Raw genomic sequence first — 19,445 nt, forward strand, 5'->3', positions numbered from 1 at the left:
TTAAGTTTTCAGCATGATTTTTATTAACCATAGAACCAGCAGGTGGATCCCTAGTGGTCAAGGAGGTTTGGATCCTCCAGTTGGATGTGGCTCATAAGAGTTTCAAGTATGAGGGGTGGTCATGGCTTACTGGTTATGTAATGCTGTGGTAGGTGGGGGCACTCACCATCCACTCACTTGATGTAGTGCTGCTCTCGGGTGACTGCCCTTTCCTCTCTTCCTTCCTTCTCATCTTCCTTCCTCTTGTTTTTCATTCCTTCTTTCTTTCCTCTTCCCTCTGTCTACGGGTGCCTCTACAGTGAGGGACAAGCCAAATGGTTTCTTGTACACTAAGAAACGATTTATTGCGCTGGATGGTAACCATATAACCAGACTATGGCGGCTGGTGGTTTAGTGGGTAATTAAGGCACTCCAGTCGGATTGAGCCTATGCAGATATATGTCCAAGGGGTGGTTGGGGTTTATTGCTCACATAATACCCCTCAGGGATAAGTGGGGTCACTCTCACCTTAAATGTCACGACCAGTTTGCCTAGTCCTGGGCTCCTACGCTTCTCATGGGGCAGCACAGGATTGGATGCTGAATGAGTGACTAATGAATGATATAATGCTGCTCAGGGGTGAGGAATTGATCACTCACACCATGTTTTTGTTGTTGTGTTTGTTCCCGTAGACTCATCTGAAAGTGGGGTTAGAATGGTTAGTGAATGGATGTGAGGCCTATTGTAATGGGTACTCCCTCAACAGCTCTGCTTCTGTGATTTCCTTTCCCTATATGTAGGTCTTGCCCACTTATGTATCAGTGTGAATTTTGAAAGTAGTGTTGCAAGAGGTAGACCAAAAAAAGAAATGGGGTAAGGTCAAACATTGTAACCTCAGGGATGTGGGACTAAATAGAGAGGTAAGTAGAGATTGAGGAGCTTGGAGAACATATGCATTCATGTTGGAGCCTTTATAAACAAAAATAAGGGTATGACAATGATAATGATAGTAATGGTGATTTAAAATTTAATGAATTTATGATGAAATAAACTCATGCAGGATTACACATATCTTAAGCATTTCTAACAAAACTCTCTTGGTTGCCATTTGTAAATTTTTATTATTTATCTTGCCAATTTTACTTCAGTAACAGTAGGTGGGGGTGCTCACCATCCACTCACTCGATGTAGTGCTGCTTTGGGTGTCTGCCCTTTCCTCTCTTCTATCCTTCCTCTTGTGTCTTTCCTTCATTCTTTCCTCTCTCTTCTGTCTACAGGTGACTTTACACTCCCTCTTCTGTCTTTCTTTCCTTCCTTCTTTCCTCTTACTTCTGTCTGTGGGTGACGCTACACTGAGTGACAAGCCAAATGGTTTCCTGTACACCAGGAAACCATTTACTACACTGGGTGGTAACCATATAACCAAATTATGGCTCCTGGTGGTTTTGTGGGTAATTAAGGTGCTCCAGTCGGATTGAGCCGGTGAAGATTTATATCCAAGGGGTGGTTGGGGTTTATTGCTCATGTAATGCCACTCAGGGATGAGTGAGGCTGGTCACTCTCATCTTAAATGTTGGGGCCAACTGCCTAGCCCCGAGCTCCTACGCTCCTCATGAGGCAACGTAGGATTGGATGATGGATGGATGGATGGAAGAGATTCTTACGTTGATCAAAAGTATTGCGCATAGACAAGTAGTGCCTGTGGCTTTAAAGGGTTTAAATCCAAGGAAATGATGTGTGGTTTGGATGGATGGATGGTTCTTCAGAGATATCTGTTCTGAATATGTCCGAATAATACATCTTTGTTAATTATTAGTACAATGTTTTATTTCCCATTTTTCAGATATTGACAAACCTAAGAAGAAGAGGAGGAAAAAAATGCAGAAGATAAAGAAAGGTAAGCTAAATACTTTGTTGTTTTTTCCTTAACAAGTATGTGGTGTGTGTTCATGGCTGGACTTCCAGCAGATGATGCACAGCATTTTATTTTATTCATATGGTATGGAATTCATCAGCATCTCTGCAGTTCTGTTGAGCTCTTGAGTAACTATTGAATTTGATCTTTATGCCATGCTTTAAGGGAAGCTGCAGAAAGGCAGTGGCAGTGTGTTTGTTTCACACTGTGTTTTTTGCCTTGGACTTGAAACTCAAACCATGACAGACATTTATAGTAGGTGCTGGTTGTATACTATGCCCCTATATTTGCTTTATGGTAGCACTCTGTCAGTTCATGCTGTTGATATACCATACTGTATGTAGAGTCTGTCACACACAAACATAGCTAGTTCAACACTGACATTTACATGTGTCACTCGCTACAGACACCCTTTTCCCATTCCCCATCCATACTTTGCCAGGCTGGGAAACGATCAAAGCCAACGATTGGGCTTCTCTTAGGGAAGGTTCAGTCCTGCATTGAGTCTCATATAGACTGTTAAAATTGCGGTTACAGCTGTACTGTAAAACCTTACGTTATCGCAGTAGTTGGAAGAATATTACTGTCCTGTATACGGGAGAAATGTTCTGTGAGTAATATGCATACATTTGCCTACCAATACAATATTGAACTCTGTAATACTTGGAATGATTTAGAAAGAAATATGAATGCTTTTTCCACAAAGTAATCAAAGTTTATTCCAGGCTAGTTTCACTGTAAAGTTTCATCATATGAAGCTTGACAGAGAAACTAGCCAGGAATAAACCTTGACCCTACCTCATGTATTCTTCATCCACCATTCACTAACCTATCGCATTGTCACATAATACTTTTTTAATAGGACGGAATATAGTACGCATACTCTAGATTTTTTCACTTATATCAGATTGAGTTTAATCTACAGTCTTAGAAAAGTACATTAGGTTGAAGGTGTTTGACTGCAGCAATGTCTGATATAACAGTCAGATATAATGTCTTAAAGTTACACAGTTTTAGTGATTAAGATCATGTCACCTAAGTACAGTTACCAACAGATATGTCAGTCAATTATTTTTAAAGATTAAAACTCATTCATATCCAACCATTTGTCACTACTACAGGTGTTTTTGGTAAGAGAATTTTTGCAGTTATTGGCCTGATTGTATTATGTGCTTCATGTATTGGGCAATTGGATTTTTAAAAATTTATATGCTGTAAATTATGCAAATCTTGCCCACATTTGACAAATTGTACTTAAGTAATAAATAGCATAAGAAAGAGAGTGGGTCCAACAAGACGGAGAAATATGATTCAGCTTAATTAATTGTAGATATAGGAGTTAAATAAAAGAGGAGTTCTGGGATAATGCAGAAGAATGCTTGAGGAAGTTTGGTAGAACTAAAGTAATTGTGTTGTGATGTGAATGGCAAAGTGGGGACTGCTAGAATAGATGGGGTGGTTGGAAAGTGGGGTGCACCCAGTGAAATGCATGGGAATGGTAGTGCCTAGGTGGACATGTGTGCAGGAAAGAGCTTGCTAATAACAAGTAACCTTTTCAGGCACAGGCTGATCCACAGGTATACATGGATAATGACAGGAAGGCTGAGAGGAGAGTTGGGTGAATGTACGGCAGTGACACTGTGTGTGTGTGTGTGTGTGTGTGCAGAGGAAGTGGCCAGAGTGGATATAGGACAGGGGTTCAATTGAAATAAGGACTGGATATGTTGAGAGCAAGAAGCACGTAAAGAGACTAGTGAAGAAGAAAAAGGAGGAGGTAAATGACGATCTAGGAAGAGAAATGAATGAAAAGTACTCTGAAAATTGGAAGTTATTCTGGAAAGAGGTGCAGAAATGTAGAAGTGACAGTGGAAAGTAATGTGAAAGTGTGAAGAATGTAAATGGTAGATTATTAATCCATGGGGATGAAATAAGGACTTGATGGAAAGATTATTTTGAAAGTCTGATGAATGGGAATGAGGAGAGCAGAGCGGCTTTAAACATGATTGGTTTTGGGGGTGTGCAGAGAAGGAATGCAGTGCCAGGAAACATGACATGCACAGAAGTGAAACACCTGAAAAATGGGAAAGCAGCTGGTGTTGATGAGGTTTATGCGGAGATGATTAAGTGTAGTGGAGATATGTAAGAAGGCATGGATGAGTGAAAATGTGCCAGCAGAATGGACAAAGGCAGTGATTGTACTCCCATACAAAAATAAAGATGAATGAAGTGAGTGCAAGAATTATCGTGGCATAAGTCTATTGAGTGTTGTTGGGAAGGTATATGGATTAATTATTATAGAGAAAGTCAGAGAGATATCAGAAGGCCTATTGAATAACAAATAGGGTAGTTTTAAGAGTAGCAGAGAATGTGTGGATCAAATATTTGCAGTGAGACAGATAGTGGAGAAGGCATGTGAGAAGGATTATAAGGTGTTTATGGCATTTATGGATCTGGAAAAAGCATACGACAGAGTAGACAGATGAAGGTTGTGGAAGGTTTTGCAGATGGACACTGTAGATGGTAAGCTGCCAGGTGATGTTAAGAGTTTTTATGATGGTATTTAGGCATGTGTAAGGGTAAATGGGCATCTAAGTGAATGGTTCATAGTTGGTATGGGCATGCTACAAGGTTGTGTGATGTCCCCATGGTTGTTCAGTATATTTATATGTATGGGGTGATGAGAGAGGTAAAAACACGAGTAGTGGAGAGAGGGATGGCGTTGGTAATGAATGGTGATGGATGGAATATCTCATATTTGATCTATGCTGATGATGCAGTAATACTTGCAAATACTGAACAAGAGCTTGGTAGACTAGTGGAGAGTTTTGCTGGTGTCTGTGAACATCATGCCTTGAGAGTAAATGTAGAATAGAGTAAAGTGATGGTTATTGAGAGAGAAGGTGACTTCCAGTGTGATGTTACAGTGAATGGAGAGAGACTGGAATTGGTAAGATCTCAAATACCTGGGTACAGTGATGGAAACGAGAGGAAAATGTGAAAAAGAAGTGGAGAGTAGAGTGACACAGGAAAGGAAAGTAGCTTGTGCTATGAAGGCCTTTTATAAGAAACAGAGGCTTGAGTGTTGCAGTGGTGCGAGGCTTACGTGAAGGCATGTTAGTGCCAACTTTAACATGTGGGTGTGAGATTATGGTGTGGCATGAAAATGAAAAGTCAGGAGTGAGAACAGTGGAGATGGGACTGTTTAGGAATGTATGTGGAGTACAGAGAGTGTGATAGGATATGGAATAATGTGATTTGTGAAAGATGCGGAGTTAGGAAGTCTGTGGACACCAGAATTGAAGATAGTGTATGGAGATGGTCATATGTAGAGAGTGAATGGCAATAGAGTGGTGAAAAAGGTATGTCTGCGTGAGTTGGAATGGGGGGAAGAGATGAGGTAGGCCAGGGAGAAGGTGGAGAGATATGGTGGATGAGTATGAGGAAGAGAGGTATAGAAGTCGGTGATGCTAGGGGGCTGAGAAGAGATCGAGCTGGCTGGGTGAATTTTGTGGGGAGAGGTGCATGACCAGGGATTTGGCACCCCTTTTTAATGCAACAGCATTCAATTGACTTTGTCGGATATACAGTATAGGTATACAGTATATGAAACTACAGTACGTGGTGAAACCTTTTGGCCTATCAGATGGAGCCAGGATTCCATGGGCTTGAATGATGAGTGAATGGAAGTGTGGTCAATTGAATTAGGCAACCTTTGGCTGTCTGGATGCTGCTGCTCTTCACCCCATCCTAGGATGGGTAAGGATGTCCGAATGATGATGATGATGTGTTGGTGACCAAATGAGAAGCCCTGTGCTTGATACTGGGCTGTGTAGGGGATTGGGAAGTGATATGTCTGACCATTATGTAGTATTATCAGAGTTAAAGGTGCAAAAACAATGAATGAGCAGGAGTAAAAGAAGTTCCAAACTTCATAAAGTCACCTATTGTTAGTCAGAGTAGCGTAAATACAGATATAATTGTAGTAGGTGAGTAACTAGAGATGATTTTTAACCCCTTGATAATGAAAAATATCATCCTGAACTTAATATAATCCTCTAATGGTATCCAGAATAAAATGAAACTGATGCTGTGGTACTGAAAGGGATAAAAATGGTTTGTGTTTGCATTTTTACATTTGAGGATATGCAAATTTCATTGATTTTGTGGATTTGTGGTTGCGGAGGGCAATTTTTTGAGTTTCCAGATTGGGTTACGGAACTGAATTTTTGTTTGCGGTGCCTCTACTTCATAGCACCAGCTACTTCCTTCCCTGTGTCACTTTCCTTCCTCCTCTTTTGCAAATTTTCCTCTCTTTTCTATCACTGTACCCAGGTATTTGAGCTCTTCCCAATTCCCGAAACCAAGTGGTGCAGGAGAATTTGCCTGTTGTCCTCTTGGGTTAAGGTGAACAGCCATATTCTTGTTGGTTTAGTTAAGCCATATTCTTGTTGACATAGTAAAGCCATAATCTTGTTGATTTACTTTATCTTAGGTAATATGTCTTAAATAGTTTCCCTGCACAGTACAATACTTAGGTCCGAAAGGAGTCTCAAGGGTTGCCCATGAAGGGGGGGGTGCCACCCATATGTAACTTTTCCCTTAAGTTTATGTATTCAGAGTACGCGAATTCCTAGTACGCTCCATCCTCTGCCGCCCATATACTTGCGTAGTAGGGGGATGTACTGTATATTTTTCAGTGTAATGTACTGCATTGAGTAAATCTGTGCATTACGGAGGCCTGTAATATCAGTCATCCATCCATCATCCAATCCTTCATTGCCCCATGAGGAGCGTAGAGCCTGGGGCTAGGCAGTTTGTCCCGACATTTAAGATGAGAGTGACCAGCCTCACTCATCCCTGAGTGGCATTACATGAGCAGTCAACCCCAACCATCCCCTGGATATATACCTTCACCGGTTCAATCCGATTGGAGCACAATAATTACCTACTAAACCACCAGGTGCCAGAAATTGGTTATATGGTTACCACCCAGTGTAGTAAATAGTTTCCTGGTGTACAGGAAACCATTTGGCTTGTCATTCAGTGTAGAGTTACCCACAGGCAGAAGGAAGAGGAAAGAATGAAGGAAAGAAAGACAGAAGAGGGAGTGTAAAGTCACCCATAGGTTCAGGAAAATAATGCCTCTGTGAACAGTGACAATTTAAAAAGTGTGTGGATGGGTGAATTTTGTGCAGAGCAGTGCATAAACAGGGGTTTGGCACCCCTTGTTAGCATGACAGCATTTGGATTGGCTCTATCAGATAGGTATATATGAAGCTACAGAATGTAGTGGATTTTTTTTGGCCCGACTGATGGAGCAAGGATTTTGAGGGCTTGAATGATGAGTGAATGGCGGTGTGCCTTACTGAATTGGACAGACTTTGGTTGTCTGGATGTTGCTACTCCTCACCCTGCAGTAGGGTGGGAAAGGAGGTCCAGATTATGATGATAATGATGACATCATTCTTTAAGTAAAGGGCATATATGAAACCATTTACATAAGAAATAAAAATAAAGGTATTCCATGCACAGTAGAGTTCAGCAGTTTGATCATGTATATGTTTGCAGTGTTCCCTGTAGTAGTATTTGTCTTCATCTGTACAAAAGTGTGTTTTATATGTACTGATTCAGTTTTTTGGAAAGTTCTAGTAATTATTACTGTTTTTTTTGTTGTTGCAGTTGCATAACTTTGGTTCACCTGACTAAGCAGACCCATTGATTGCAGATAAGCAACTGCCCCTTTGGGGTTGTCCAGTGGGTTCCCAATACTGTTGATTTGTCAGCATCTTGTGCAGCATGTACTGTGCAGTGCTAAATTATGTATGTGTGTTGTGTCACGTGGGCATATTCTACTAGTGGGGTACGTGTTTTCTGTGATTTCACTGAACCCAGATCCAAGCTGATAACTTAGGAGGGCTGGGTGATGTCCCAATCTAAGTCTAACTAGATGAAATTGATCATCTCTGTTTAAGGATACCTCTGATGGGTGGATGCCAAAATGGGAGACTTGTATTATAATGTTCTGATTGAGGTGTTATAGTGCCTTGCATGTGAAGTGGGTATAGTGTTTCTACAGTACTGCTGTAGGAATGTCTTGGGGTAATGTTTGTGTGGTAGTGCCTAGAAATATTGTGTGGCTCTGTCATTTAATGACGAGGGTGTTGTGTGCTAGCACAGGCAGCCACATAGAATTATGTGCCTCTCACATCTGGATATACAAGGATTAACAGGGATTAGGCAAATTAAACAGATCCTTAGGTTGCTGCAGACAGTTTCATTTTATTTAATTACTGTACAGTACTGGGTAATTGGTGGAGCTACTTGTTTATTTTCCATTGAAAAGTTAGAATGCATTTGTAACTGGAGCCTACAGTTTTCAGTTCATGTTGTTTTCCCTCCCCCACTTTGGTCTCTTATATATTACAGCACAAAACTGTGCATCCCTTCTGTCCAGCTTGTGTTTCAGCCTTGTTAAGTACCTTATGGAGAGAGGTGGGGGTTGTATCGGGGATTTTCATTTTAATCTTATTCACGTCCCCAGTGAGATTATAGAACATATTCTAAATCTCCCTACTTCATGTAACTGTGGGATTCGGTGAGTGTGATGGTTTCTCTTGTGGTTAAATAATTTTCGGCAATTTTAATGAAAAGTATGTCTACAGTATCTGCATGTGAGAGAGAGAGAGAGAGAGAGAGAGAGAGAGAGAGAGAGAGAGAGAGAGAGATTCATTTGGAGGGAGAAAAAATCAGGAAACTAATGAGAAGGGTTTTGTTGCTGCACTTTATATTTTTGGTTCATTACTGAAGAAGAAGTTAATGAATTGTATTTTTTTTTTTGTTCATTCTCATCTTAAATGTCAGGACCAACTTGCCTAGCCCTGGGCTCTTACCCTCCTCTTGGGGCATTGTAGGATTGGATGATGGATGGATGGATGGATTTTTTTTTTTGTTTGTTTACTTTTCACCATGGTGCAAACATTTAAGTACTCAGTATTTGGACTTCTTTTCTTTGTTCATCTTCTTTGTTGGTCTTATTTGGGAGGTTGAATTTTGGGAAAATCTTTGTAGTACTGTATATGGTATATCTTAAACCGGCTGATAAAGCTGTACTAATGTTTTTGTGCCTAGTATCATTGACTCATCTTACCATAAGAACCATAAAGCCATCAGATCACAAACAACCCCCCCAGGGGGGGGGGGACCACAAATGCCCCCACCTTCCGCCCCTCTCCCGGTGACGACACGAGGTGCCTAGAACCACTGTCTGACTCTCTTCTTCTTCATTTCTGCAACATTCGCGGCCTTTCCTCTAACTTTCGCTCTGTTGAGCACCACCTCTCCTCCTCTAAACCTCACCTTCTCTTTCTAATCGAGACTCAGCTGTCTGAGGCAACTGACAGCAAACCCTTTTCTGTATCCTCCTACTTTCTCTATACTCATTTCAAAGCCAAAGTGGCTGTTGTGTATATATACGCAACGACTTATCTTGCTCTTGTGTTCCTGAACTCGATTCTTCTGAATTCTCTACACTCTGGCTTCGGCTTTCCTGTCATTCTCTGACTAAATATATCTGTGCTGTTTACTTATCCCCTAATTCTACTGACTATCAAAATTCTTCGACTATCTTACTTCTACGATGGAACACATTCTATCCATTTCTCCTTTCTCTGAAATCTCCGTTCTAGGAGATTTCAATGTTCACCACCACCTTTGGCTCTCCTCTCCTTTCACTGATCCACCTGGTGAACAAGCCTACATCTTTTCTATCCTTAATGACCTAGAGCAGCTTGTACAGCACCCTACCCGTATCCCAGACCGCCTTGGAGAGAGCTCCAACATACTTGACCTCTTCGTTTCGTTTTTACAACTAATCCTTCTGCTTACACTGTTAATCTTTTCTCTCCGTTGGGCTCCTCCAATCACAACCTTATCACCTTAACCTGTCCTATCACTCTGGTATGGCCTGTGGACCCTCCAGGGAAACGTTGCCTGTGGCATTTTGGAGCCGCGGATTGGGAGACCCTCAGGCAGTACTTCTTTGATTTTCCCTGGAATGATTATTGCTTCCATGGCCGGGAGCCATCTGAGTGTGCCTTGCGCATTACGGAGGTTATTCTCTCGGGCATGGATGCATACATTCCTTTCTCATATCCTTTGACTAACGCAAGAAAGCCATGGTTTGATCACGCTTGTTCTAATGCTGTCCACAACAAAGAGAGGGCCTACAAAAGGTACCGGAGCCAACCCACCCCTGAATCACATCATCTTTACGTTTCTGCCCGGAATCATGCTAAGCCTGTTCTTCACTCTGCTAAAAATAATTTCATCCGTACTAAATGCTCTCAACTCTCCAACTCAAATTCTTCCCGCTCCTTCTGGCACCTTGTCAAAAACCTTTCTAATAACTTTACCTCATCATCCTTCCCTCCTCTTTTCTACTCTGATGGTTCTGTAGCTATTTCTTCTACTGATAAAGCAGATCTCTTCGCACAGACTTTCTCCTCCAATTCTACCTTAGACGATTCCGGTGCTGTTCCTCCATCACTTCCCGCCTTTGACTTCCTCATGGCTGACATTAAAATGTCTTCAGTTGATGTATTTTCTGCCATCACTGGCCTCAATACTAACAAGGCATATGGACCCGATGGAGTCCCTCCTGTTGTTCTCAAGAACTGAGCTTCTGTGCTTACACCCTGCCTAGGCAAACTCTTTTGCCTTTTGTCTGTCAACTTGTACCTCTCCTTCTTGCTGGAAGTTTGCTCTCATTCAGCCAGTCCCAAAGAAGGGTGACCACTCCCAACCCTCCAACTATCGTCCAATTGCTTTAATGTCCTGTATTTCAAAAGTTTTCGAGTCAATTCTCAATAGAAAAATTTTAAGGCATCTTTCCTACCACAACCTTCTTTCTGATCGTCAGTACGGGTTCCGTCAGGGACGCTCCACTGGTGATCTTCTCACCTACCTTTCAGACTCCTGGTCATCCTCCTTTTGGGACTTTGGCGAAAGCTTTGCCATTGCACTTGACATCTCAAAGGCTTTCAATCGAGTCTGGCATAAATCTTTAATTTCCAAACTGCCCTCTTATGGTTTCTATCCCTCTATCTGTGCCTTCATCGCTAGCTTCCTTTCTGGTCGTTCAATAGCCGCTGTTGTAGACGGCCATCGTTCTTCTCCTAGATCTATCAACAGTGGTGTTCCTCAGGGCTCAGTCCTATCACCAACTCTCTTCCTTCTATTCATCAATGACCTTCTAAGCTGTACATCTAACCCTATCCACTCATACGCTGATGACTCCACCCTTCACCTTTCCATTCGGTTCCCGCAACGCCCATCTCAGAAGTTACTTCAACAAACAAGGGATGAGGCTATGGCACACCTAATGTCTGATTTGGCTCGTATCTCTGAGTGGGGTAAAAATAATATGGTTGTCTTTAATGCATCAAAGACTTAGTTCTTACACCTATCAACCTGTCAAAATCTTCCTCAGGTATTCCCACTAATGTTTAATAATATTCAGCTTAATCCTGCATCATCCTTGAACATGCTTGGGGTTTCATTTACTCGGGACTTGTCTTGGAAAGATCATATTACATCTCTTGTAAAATCTGCTTCCAAGAGATTGGGTGTGCTAAGCCGACTCCGTTCTTTCTTTACCCCTGTACAATTGTTGACTCTATACAGGGGTTTTATCCACCCCTGTGTGGAGTACAACTCTCATGTGTGGGGAGGCTCCCCACACACAGCTCTTCTCAATAGGGTGGAGTCAAAGGCTTTTCGTCTCATTAACTCTCCTCCTCTTACTGACTCCCTTCAACCTCTGTCGCTTCGCCGCACTGTTGCATCTTTATCTCTTTTCTATCGCTACTTTAATGGTCACTGCTCCTCTGAACTGTCTGCATGCATTCCTCCACCTCTTCGACGGGCGCGTAGCACCCGTCTAGCAGCAAACTCTCATCCCTTTTCTGTCCAACTCTCTAATGCAAGAGTTAACCGTTACTCCCAGTCGTTCATGTATGCAACAGGTCAACTCTGGAACTGTCTCCCTCTGTCTGTATTTCCTGCTGCCTATGATCTCCAGTCTTTCAAATGCAGTGTGTCCAGGCATCTCGAAATGAATGGATCTTGAATTTGGCTCTCTCTTGTATTTTGTTTTTCTCTTGGAGGGAACTCTTATTGCGGGCTCTTGGCCTTTGGTTCCTTCTTCCTCGCATTGAAAAAAAAAAAAAAAAAAAAAAAAAAAAAAAAAAAACAGTTAAGGCACTTGACAGCCACCCATTATTTCCATGCTGCTTTGCAGAAGGCTCACAGTCATGCACTCCATGTTTCATATTACTTTCTAGTTTTGTATTCATTTTTCATTAGTTGCATATTTCTTCACATTTTATCAGCTGTATCTCTTTTCACTCTGTTTACCAATCTTTCACACTTCTTTATGCATTCCATTGGTCCAGATAATTTCATTACATTTCTCTAATCTGTTATATTCTATATTAATGATAATATGAGTTTTCATTGTTGGTGTACTTTTACCAAGCAAGTTTTCTTGTTTTAGAGTTATAAGTTTTAATTATAAGGGTTAGAATTGATTGTCATACAGCGAATATAGATGGATTAGCCTTGAGTAACTTTTGTGCTCTTAGAGCGTGTAAAATAGCTATTTATTTTACTATGTAATATACATTTGTTTCAGTTGGGCATACCTTGGTTGTTTGAATACTTGTGTGTACGAGTTTGTTTTGATTGGGCAGACCTTGGTAATTTGAATACTTTTAACCCCTTACTTACGGACCATGACTACTGTGACACTCATTATGTAATACCTATGGACTGTCACTACCATGACGCTCGTTACGTAATACCTACGGATCGTCACTACCGTGACGCTCGTTACGTAAGTACCATACCGTGGGGCGTCACTTCTGTAATCCAGAGATTTTTTAAAGCGCCCGGGCTTTCAAGTGCGGTCTTGTATCATCTATCAGTACTGCCAATGTGTAGCTATAGGTAGCGCTCCTAATACCACAAGTACTCGCATCTAGTGTTACCAATATAGCCATTTTTCTGTGTTTGCCTTGCCTCCCCACTTGCCCTCCCTTACCCCCTCCCCCTACCAGCTACAGCCCAGCTGTGCAGTGCAACTCCCAGCTGGTTTTTCCATTTGCTTTTCCATTGAAATGTACCCTATGCCCTATTCTCGTACTAAAAAAATATATGAAAAAAGGGAAAAGGCTAATTGATACTGCCATTGACCATGAAGTAGCTAATTTATCACCTGGCAACATCCCACATGCACTTGGTCACAAATTTTTTCTGTTCACTACCCATTGAAATGTCCCTTATGACCTATTCTCATACTAAAAAATATATTACAAAAAAGGGAAAAGGCTAAGTGATACTTCCATTGACCTGGAAGTAGCTAATTAATCGTGTATTGTCTAGATTTCTTGCTATCCCCACGGGAGGGGCACGGCGCGGTCCATCCATCCCCGCTGGTAAGGGGTTAATGTAGGAGTTAGGGCTGTGTCAGATAGAGTTTGGGACTGTAATGATTAAATTAAGCCAGACTGAACTATCAGTAACCTCTTTGAATTGAGTTTTATGAAACCAAGTTTGATTGTTGTAGGCTTGTTCAGTGTTGGGGAACCAACTACATAGCTAATTTTACTTTGTTATTTACAGTAGGGTCTCAACTATGGATGAAATAAGGTTTGTTTAAAAAGGATTTTGCCAGATTTTGGCAGTATATGACAAGGGTTGTAACTCTTACTTATCACTGCAGTTGATAAGAGTGGTCTGTACCTTACATATATTATGTGAGTGACATTTAAATGAATTACATTATGTGGAAGATATGGCCATTCAGGTGACACCAGAACTTTAAAGGCTTGATTGAGGAGTGAATGAACATATCACCCACGTCACTGGCTTCCCTTTTACTATGATGTTCCTGTTTCTGGATCATACAGATGCCCATTACTGTATTAGTGTGAGATTCTCTTCTGTCTTTGTTTCCTTCATTCTTTCCTTGTCCTTCTGCGTACGGGTGACTTTACATTCCCTCTTCTGTCTTTCTTTCCTTCATTCTTTCCACTTCCTTCAGCCTGTGGGTGACTTTACACTGAGTGAAAAGCCAAATGGTTTCCTGTGCACCAGGAAACCATTTGCTATGCTGGGTGGTAACCATATAACCAAATTTTGGCTCCTGGTGGTTTAGTGGGTAATTATTGCTCTCCAGTCGGATTGAGCCGGTGAAGGTTTATATCCAAGGGGTGGTTGGGGTTGATTGATCATGTAATGCCACTCAGGGATGAGTGAGGCTGGTCACTCTCATCTTAAATGTCGGGACCAACTGCCTAGCCCTGGGCTTCTATGCTCCTCATGAGGCCATGTAGGATTGGATGATGGATGGATGGATGGATGGAGTTAAGATTACAGTGATAGTGAGATTCAGATTGTGAGAATTATGAGAGATGAGTAGGGGACGATTGATTGGAAGAGGGGGACATAGATGAGGAGTATTTCGTTAAGCAAAAAATTACTAGCCATTTTGTCTGTGTTTGGATGATGATAAGCTGCAGACATGGAATGTGACATATTTCCATTCCATTTTATTTTTGTTGACCTTTTTAGATTTATTAAGTGTGCATTATTCATGTGGTTTGTAAAATACTACAGAAATGAAGCAAACATGCCTCCTTCCCTCCTCCACCTCCCTAAGACTTTGTGTTTCTTCCAGGGCGAATATGTCCCCTGGGGGTGGTGGAGGGGGGTGGAGCAGGGAGTGAGGGAAGTGAGGAGGAAGAAGAAACACATCTGCAGGGAAGCGAAGAATTGAGAGGAAGAGAAAAAGGGGAAGGAGACATTGTAAAGGACAAGGTTCTTCACAAGGCAGATTTCCAGATAAGCAAAGAAGATACAACTGAAGAGGAACTGAGAAGAGGGACTGGTGCAGTAGGGCGGGGTAAAGTAGGTCATGTAGGACCAAGAAAGAAGCAGCGAACTGGGGATGGAAGGGACGGAGAAGACGATGACCGTTGGTTAAGGGGCTCATTTGCCTGTCCAGAGTGCCATCAGGTGTTCAGCACTCGCCTAAAAATGCAGCGCCACCATCGCCATATACACCTAGGTCTGGCCCCATGGGTTGGGTCACACCTATGTGAAACTTGTGGTAAAACTTTCACACAGAAAATTGGACTCAGGGTTCACCGGATGCACAAGCATGGAGAACCAAAGCTGTACAAGTGCTCCCTTTGCCCCTACCGTGGCCCAACAAAGACAAAGTTGACACGACATGAACGCACTCACTCAAATGAACGCTTGTACACTTGTGAATTCTGTTCCCAAGAGCTCAAGACCTTGGACACCTACCGCAACCACCTCACCCTTCATACTAATCAGGGGCGTTACCGTTGTGAAGTGTGTCAGAAAGCATTTAACCACAAACACTACTATGATGATCACTGTCGCACTCATCGTCAGCAGCGTGATTTCGCCTGTCAGGCCTGTCATACAGCCTTTAAAACCAGCAAGGCACTAAGAGTCCATGAGAGAGCAGTCCATCTTCAGGACAAGAAAATGGCATGTCATATATGTGGTGCAAGATTCATGACAAATTTTAACCTGCGTGGGCATATGAAGAAGCATGCCAGAATTGATTTAACAAGGGGTGGATATCATTGTGACTTCTGCACACTAAAGTTTTCAAGCCATATTGCATTAGATGAGCATAAACAAATAATGCATCCTGCCCAACATTCGCAACAGCTTAGAATAAAACTGGAGCCCCATAGCCATCTCCCTGGCTCATCAGTCACTTCATTAGTGTATCAGGAACTTAAGCAGGAAAGTGATGATGTAGAGACAGAAGAGGATAGGGTTGGCTATCCAGTGGACCAGACAATAGGAGAAGAGGGAGATGGAATTGTCAGTAACCAGTTACAATATAGATACATAAATCGTCCCTTACTGATCAGAGGAGGAAGTGTTAGTGGAGAAGAGATTGGAGATGGGGAAGGGGTTGGAGAAGGAGTGACCAGTATAGAGGCTGAAGGGGAAGAAGGAGTAGAGGGGGAGAGTGCCAAGGAGCACTTGAGCGTTATATATGTATATGACTGCAGTAGCTGCAGTATGATATTTACATCTTTGGACTTACTTAATGCCCACAGTCTTGCATCTCATAATGACAGTTCATCAGAGAACTTGCCATAGTATACAAGCTACATTCATGTTTTCAGAATCTTTTGTTGAAACAGCATTTCTCATTGTGATCTTCCAGTATGGAAGAGTAGCATGCATAAAAAGTATATTTGTTTTCTTCCTGATCAAGTTTCTCATTGTCAGATGAGGTGAAGAGATCCAGGTTATGACTCTCATCTGTTTTGGGACCTAAATCCAGCTCCATATCTCATTTCATTATCATGGGAGCTTAGGGACAATGTGCACCACAAGTGATGCGTGGTGGGGTTGTTGCAACTTGTATGTTAATACAGTACCAACATTAACTCCTAAGCTATGATGGACCTGAGCATTTCCTGTGTTCGTAGTGGGGGAAAAAAATCATGTTTTCATCATGCATTTTGACCCACATATACCTAAGCAAACATGATGACCTTTTAGTCAAAGTTTATACTCCACACTGATGATTCACAACCCACTCATCAAGCATAACCACGCAAAAGACGTGAGAAATGGCCGAAAAATTCCCAATATTTCATGCTGCTCCTCCAGAATGTATGATGCAGTCTACCAATCGGCATTTCCTGAATGCTATAAGCAGCCAAGGGGTTGAGTAGGACTGTTCAGTTCCTTGTTTCTACCACTTGTAGTTCATAACAAGGCTGTGTAATGATGTGCAGGGAATACACTGTTTTTTTTTTTTTTCCTTAGGGAAATATTGGTACACAGAATGTCTAGAGAGCTGACTCTCTGCAGCAGTTGAAACATGCATTACAATGTCTTTAGAGATAGTTGATCCAATGTATTGAACTGATGCAATCTCCTAGTAACTGTTCATAAACACATACCAGTATTAATTGCAGTATCAAAATCTTTTCTTCTCAGAGTCTTATATCAGTTTTGTAAATGAAGCAGTGCATAGTATAGTATTCATTTATGTACCTGTACACATACAGATATACAAGGGGTTACCCAAAAATTCTAGAAATAGTGAACAAAAAAGTTCATTACAGAACTTACAGCAAATCCATTTTAGTTCCCTTCAAAGCACTCCCCATTATATGCTGTACAATTGTCCCAGCACTTTTCCCATTCCTGGAAACACTTCCTGTAGTCGTCTTTTGTCACCTTGTCCAGAGACTCCTGCATTTTTTCATGGATATATTCTAAGTTGTCAAATCTCCTGCCTTTCAGTTCTAACTTCATCTTGGGGAACAAGAAAAAATCACAGGGAGTGAGATCTGATGAGTGTGGGGGGGTGCAGAGCAATAACAAAATTGTTTTTGGGCAAAAATTGCTGAACTGACAACATAGTGTGTGTGATGAGGCATTGTGATGCAGTTACTGTTTCTGGGTGTGCCACTTCTCTGGACGTTTGTGCCTGATGCTTTCCCAGAGGCACCTTAGCACTGTAATATAAAACTGCTGGTTCACAGTCTGTCCACAGGAAATAGATTCTTTATGGACAACTCTCTCAGTGTCAGTTAACAAGGTCAACATTGTCTTGATGTTGGACTTCACCTGATGCTCTTTTTCGGTCTTGAAGATGTTGATGTCTTCCACTGACTGGACTGCTGCTTGGTTTGGGGGTCATACCTGTAAATCAAGGTTTCACAACCCATAATAACATTTGAAAGAAACTCTGGGTCATTTCTCAATTGTTCATTCAAATCCTGACACACATTCACACAATTTACTTTTTGATCTTTCGTTAGAAAATGGGGGACTAATATTGCCGATAATTGGTGCATGCCAAGATCTCATGTCAAAATCCATTGGATTAAGCTCAAGAAATGTGACCTCCACTTCCAAAATTGCCTTTCAAATTTTCTCAATGTTTTCATTTGTTTGAGAGGTTGAAGGATGGCCAGGATGTGGAAAGCCTTGGAATGACATGTTGCCTTTTTTAAAATGCACACCCCATTCATAGACTTGTTTTTTTTCATAGCCTGCTCCTTGAAAGCTTGCTTAAGCATTGTCACTGCCTCAACTGTGGTTTTCCGAAGCAAAAAAAAAAAAAAAAAAAACATAAATAAATAAATAATGCACGCTCTGCCCATTCAGATCTGCCATAGTGGTTTGAGGATGAAAATTGCAGTAGTCATGTGCATGAACAAGGTAAAAATGCCAGAAATACAGACCTCACCCTCTCAGTGTGATGTCAAGTGGCAGAACGATTCACCAGACTGTATGCAAGTGATGCATACTGGCGCAACAGAGAACTTTTCCTTTTTCCCCGCACTATTGATCTGTTCTTGGAGTTTTGGGGCCCCCCCTCATACTGTTTTTATTGACTGGAGATGTGTATAACTCATAGTAAAAATGTTAATAGCTGATGCACAGCTGATTTTTACTTGTTGTTAGAGATTTCAGTCATGTACCATTGTTGCTTCAGACTGAATCTCCATGAAACTGCTACTAATGTGTAAGGAGATCGACAATATTTTTCATTCATTTCATCAATGTTTTTTATTATACCTTTGTGGATTAGCGGCACTCACCATCCACTCGATGTAATGCTGCTCTCGGGTGTTGCCCTTTCCTCTCCTCCATCTTCTTTCCTTCCATCCTCTTGTTGCTTCAGACTGAATCTCCATGAAACTGCTACTAATGTGTAAGGAGATCGACAATATTTTTCATTCACTTCTTCAGTATTTTTTATCATACCTTTGTGGATTAGGGGCACTCACCATCCACTCGATGTAATGCTGCTCTCGGGTGTTGCACTTTCCTCTCCTCCTTCCTTCTTTCCTTCCATTCTATTCTGTCATTCTTTCCTTCATTCTTTGCTCTTCCTTCTGCCTACAGGTGACTTTATGCTTCCTTTTCTGTTTTTCTTTCCTTCATTGTTTTCTTCCTTCTACCTGTGGGTGATTCAAGACTGAGTGACAAGCCACATGGTTTCTTGTACACCAGGAAACCATTTACTATGCTGGGTGGTAACTACAGTATATAACCATATTTTGGCACCTGGTTGCTTAGTGGGTAATTACAGCTCTTCAGTCGGATTGAGCCAGTGAAGGTTTATATCCAAGGGGTGGTTGGGGTTTATTGCTCACATAATGTCGCTCAGGGATAAGTGAGGGTGGTCATTCTCATCTTAAATGTCAGGACCAACTTGCCTAGGCCCGGGCTCCTACGTTCCTCATTGGATGATGAATAGATGGATGGATATTTGATAATGAGATCCTATGGCTGTCTTTTGTACAGGAAGCAGGAAGTTCAGTGTTCTTTAGCCTCTACAGTGGAAGTCATATTACCATGATATCATGCATTTATTTTATTTAGTTTTTGTCCCTGTATGGTAGTAAGACCAGGGCAGTAAAGGAAGAGGATATTCATGGGCTCAGACATACAGAAATTATAATAATTAGGT

General features: G+C 41.6%; 2 protein-coding genes across 2 annotated transcripts in view; both read left to right on the forward strand.

The window, feature by feature from the left end:
- The window catches only part of LOC145413422 (uncharacterized), a 96,229-nt gene that overhangs the window by 62,842 nt on the left and 13,942 nt on the right, over positions 1-19,445 (forward strand). The window lies entirely within an intron of this gene.
- Positions 14-17,594, forward strand: LOC145413407 (uncharacterized). The gene is made up of 4 exons (XM_080283094.1): positions 14-65; positions 1,823-1,876; positions 14,787-15,817; positions 17,517-17,594. The coding sequence occupies exons 1-4, from the start codon at positions 14-16 to the stop codon at positions 17,592-17,594; spliced, it is 1,215 nt and encodes a 404-aa protein (XP_080139220.1).

This window comes from Coenobita brevimanus, chromosome 96 (assembly GCF_032717465.1).
Source record: "Coenobita brevimanus isolate Jiangsu-jjx chromosome 96, ASM3271746v2, whole genome shotgun sequence".
In the NCBI taxonomy this organism is placed as follows: Eukaryota; Metazoa; Arthropoda; class Malacostraca; order Decapoda; family Coenobitidae; genus Coenobita; species Coenobita brevimanus.

Bases quoted from the DNA above. Each gene is read 5' to 3' on its own strand.
- LOC145413407 (XM_080283094.1), top strand. From the start codon at position 14: ATGATTTTTATTAACCATAGAACCAGCAGGTGGATCCCTAGTGGTCAA. The intron at 1,877-14,786 runs GTAAGCTAAATA...TTCACAAGGCAG, and splicing joins AATGCAGAAGATAAAGAAAG to ATTTCCAGATAAGCAAAGAA. The intron at 15,818-17,516 runs GTCAGTAACCAG...GTCTGTCCACAG, and splicing joins GAGAAGAGGGAGATGGAATT to GAAATAGATTCTTTATGGAC.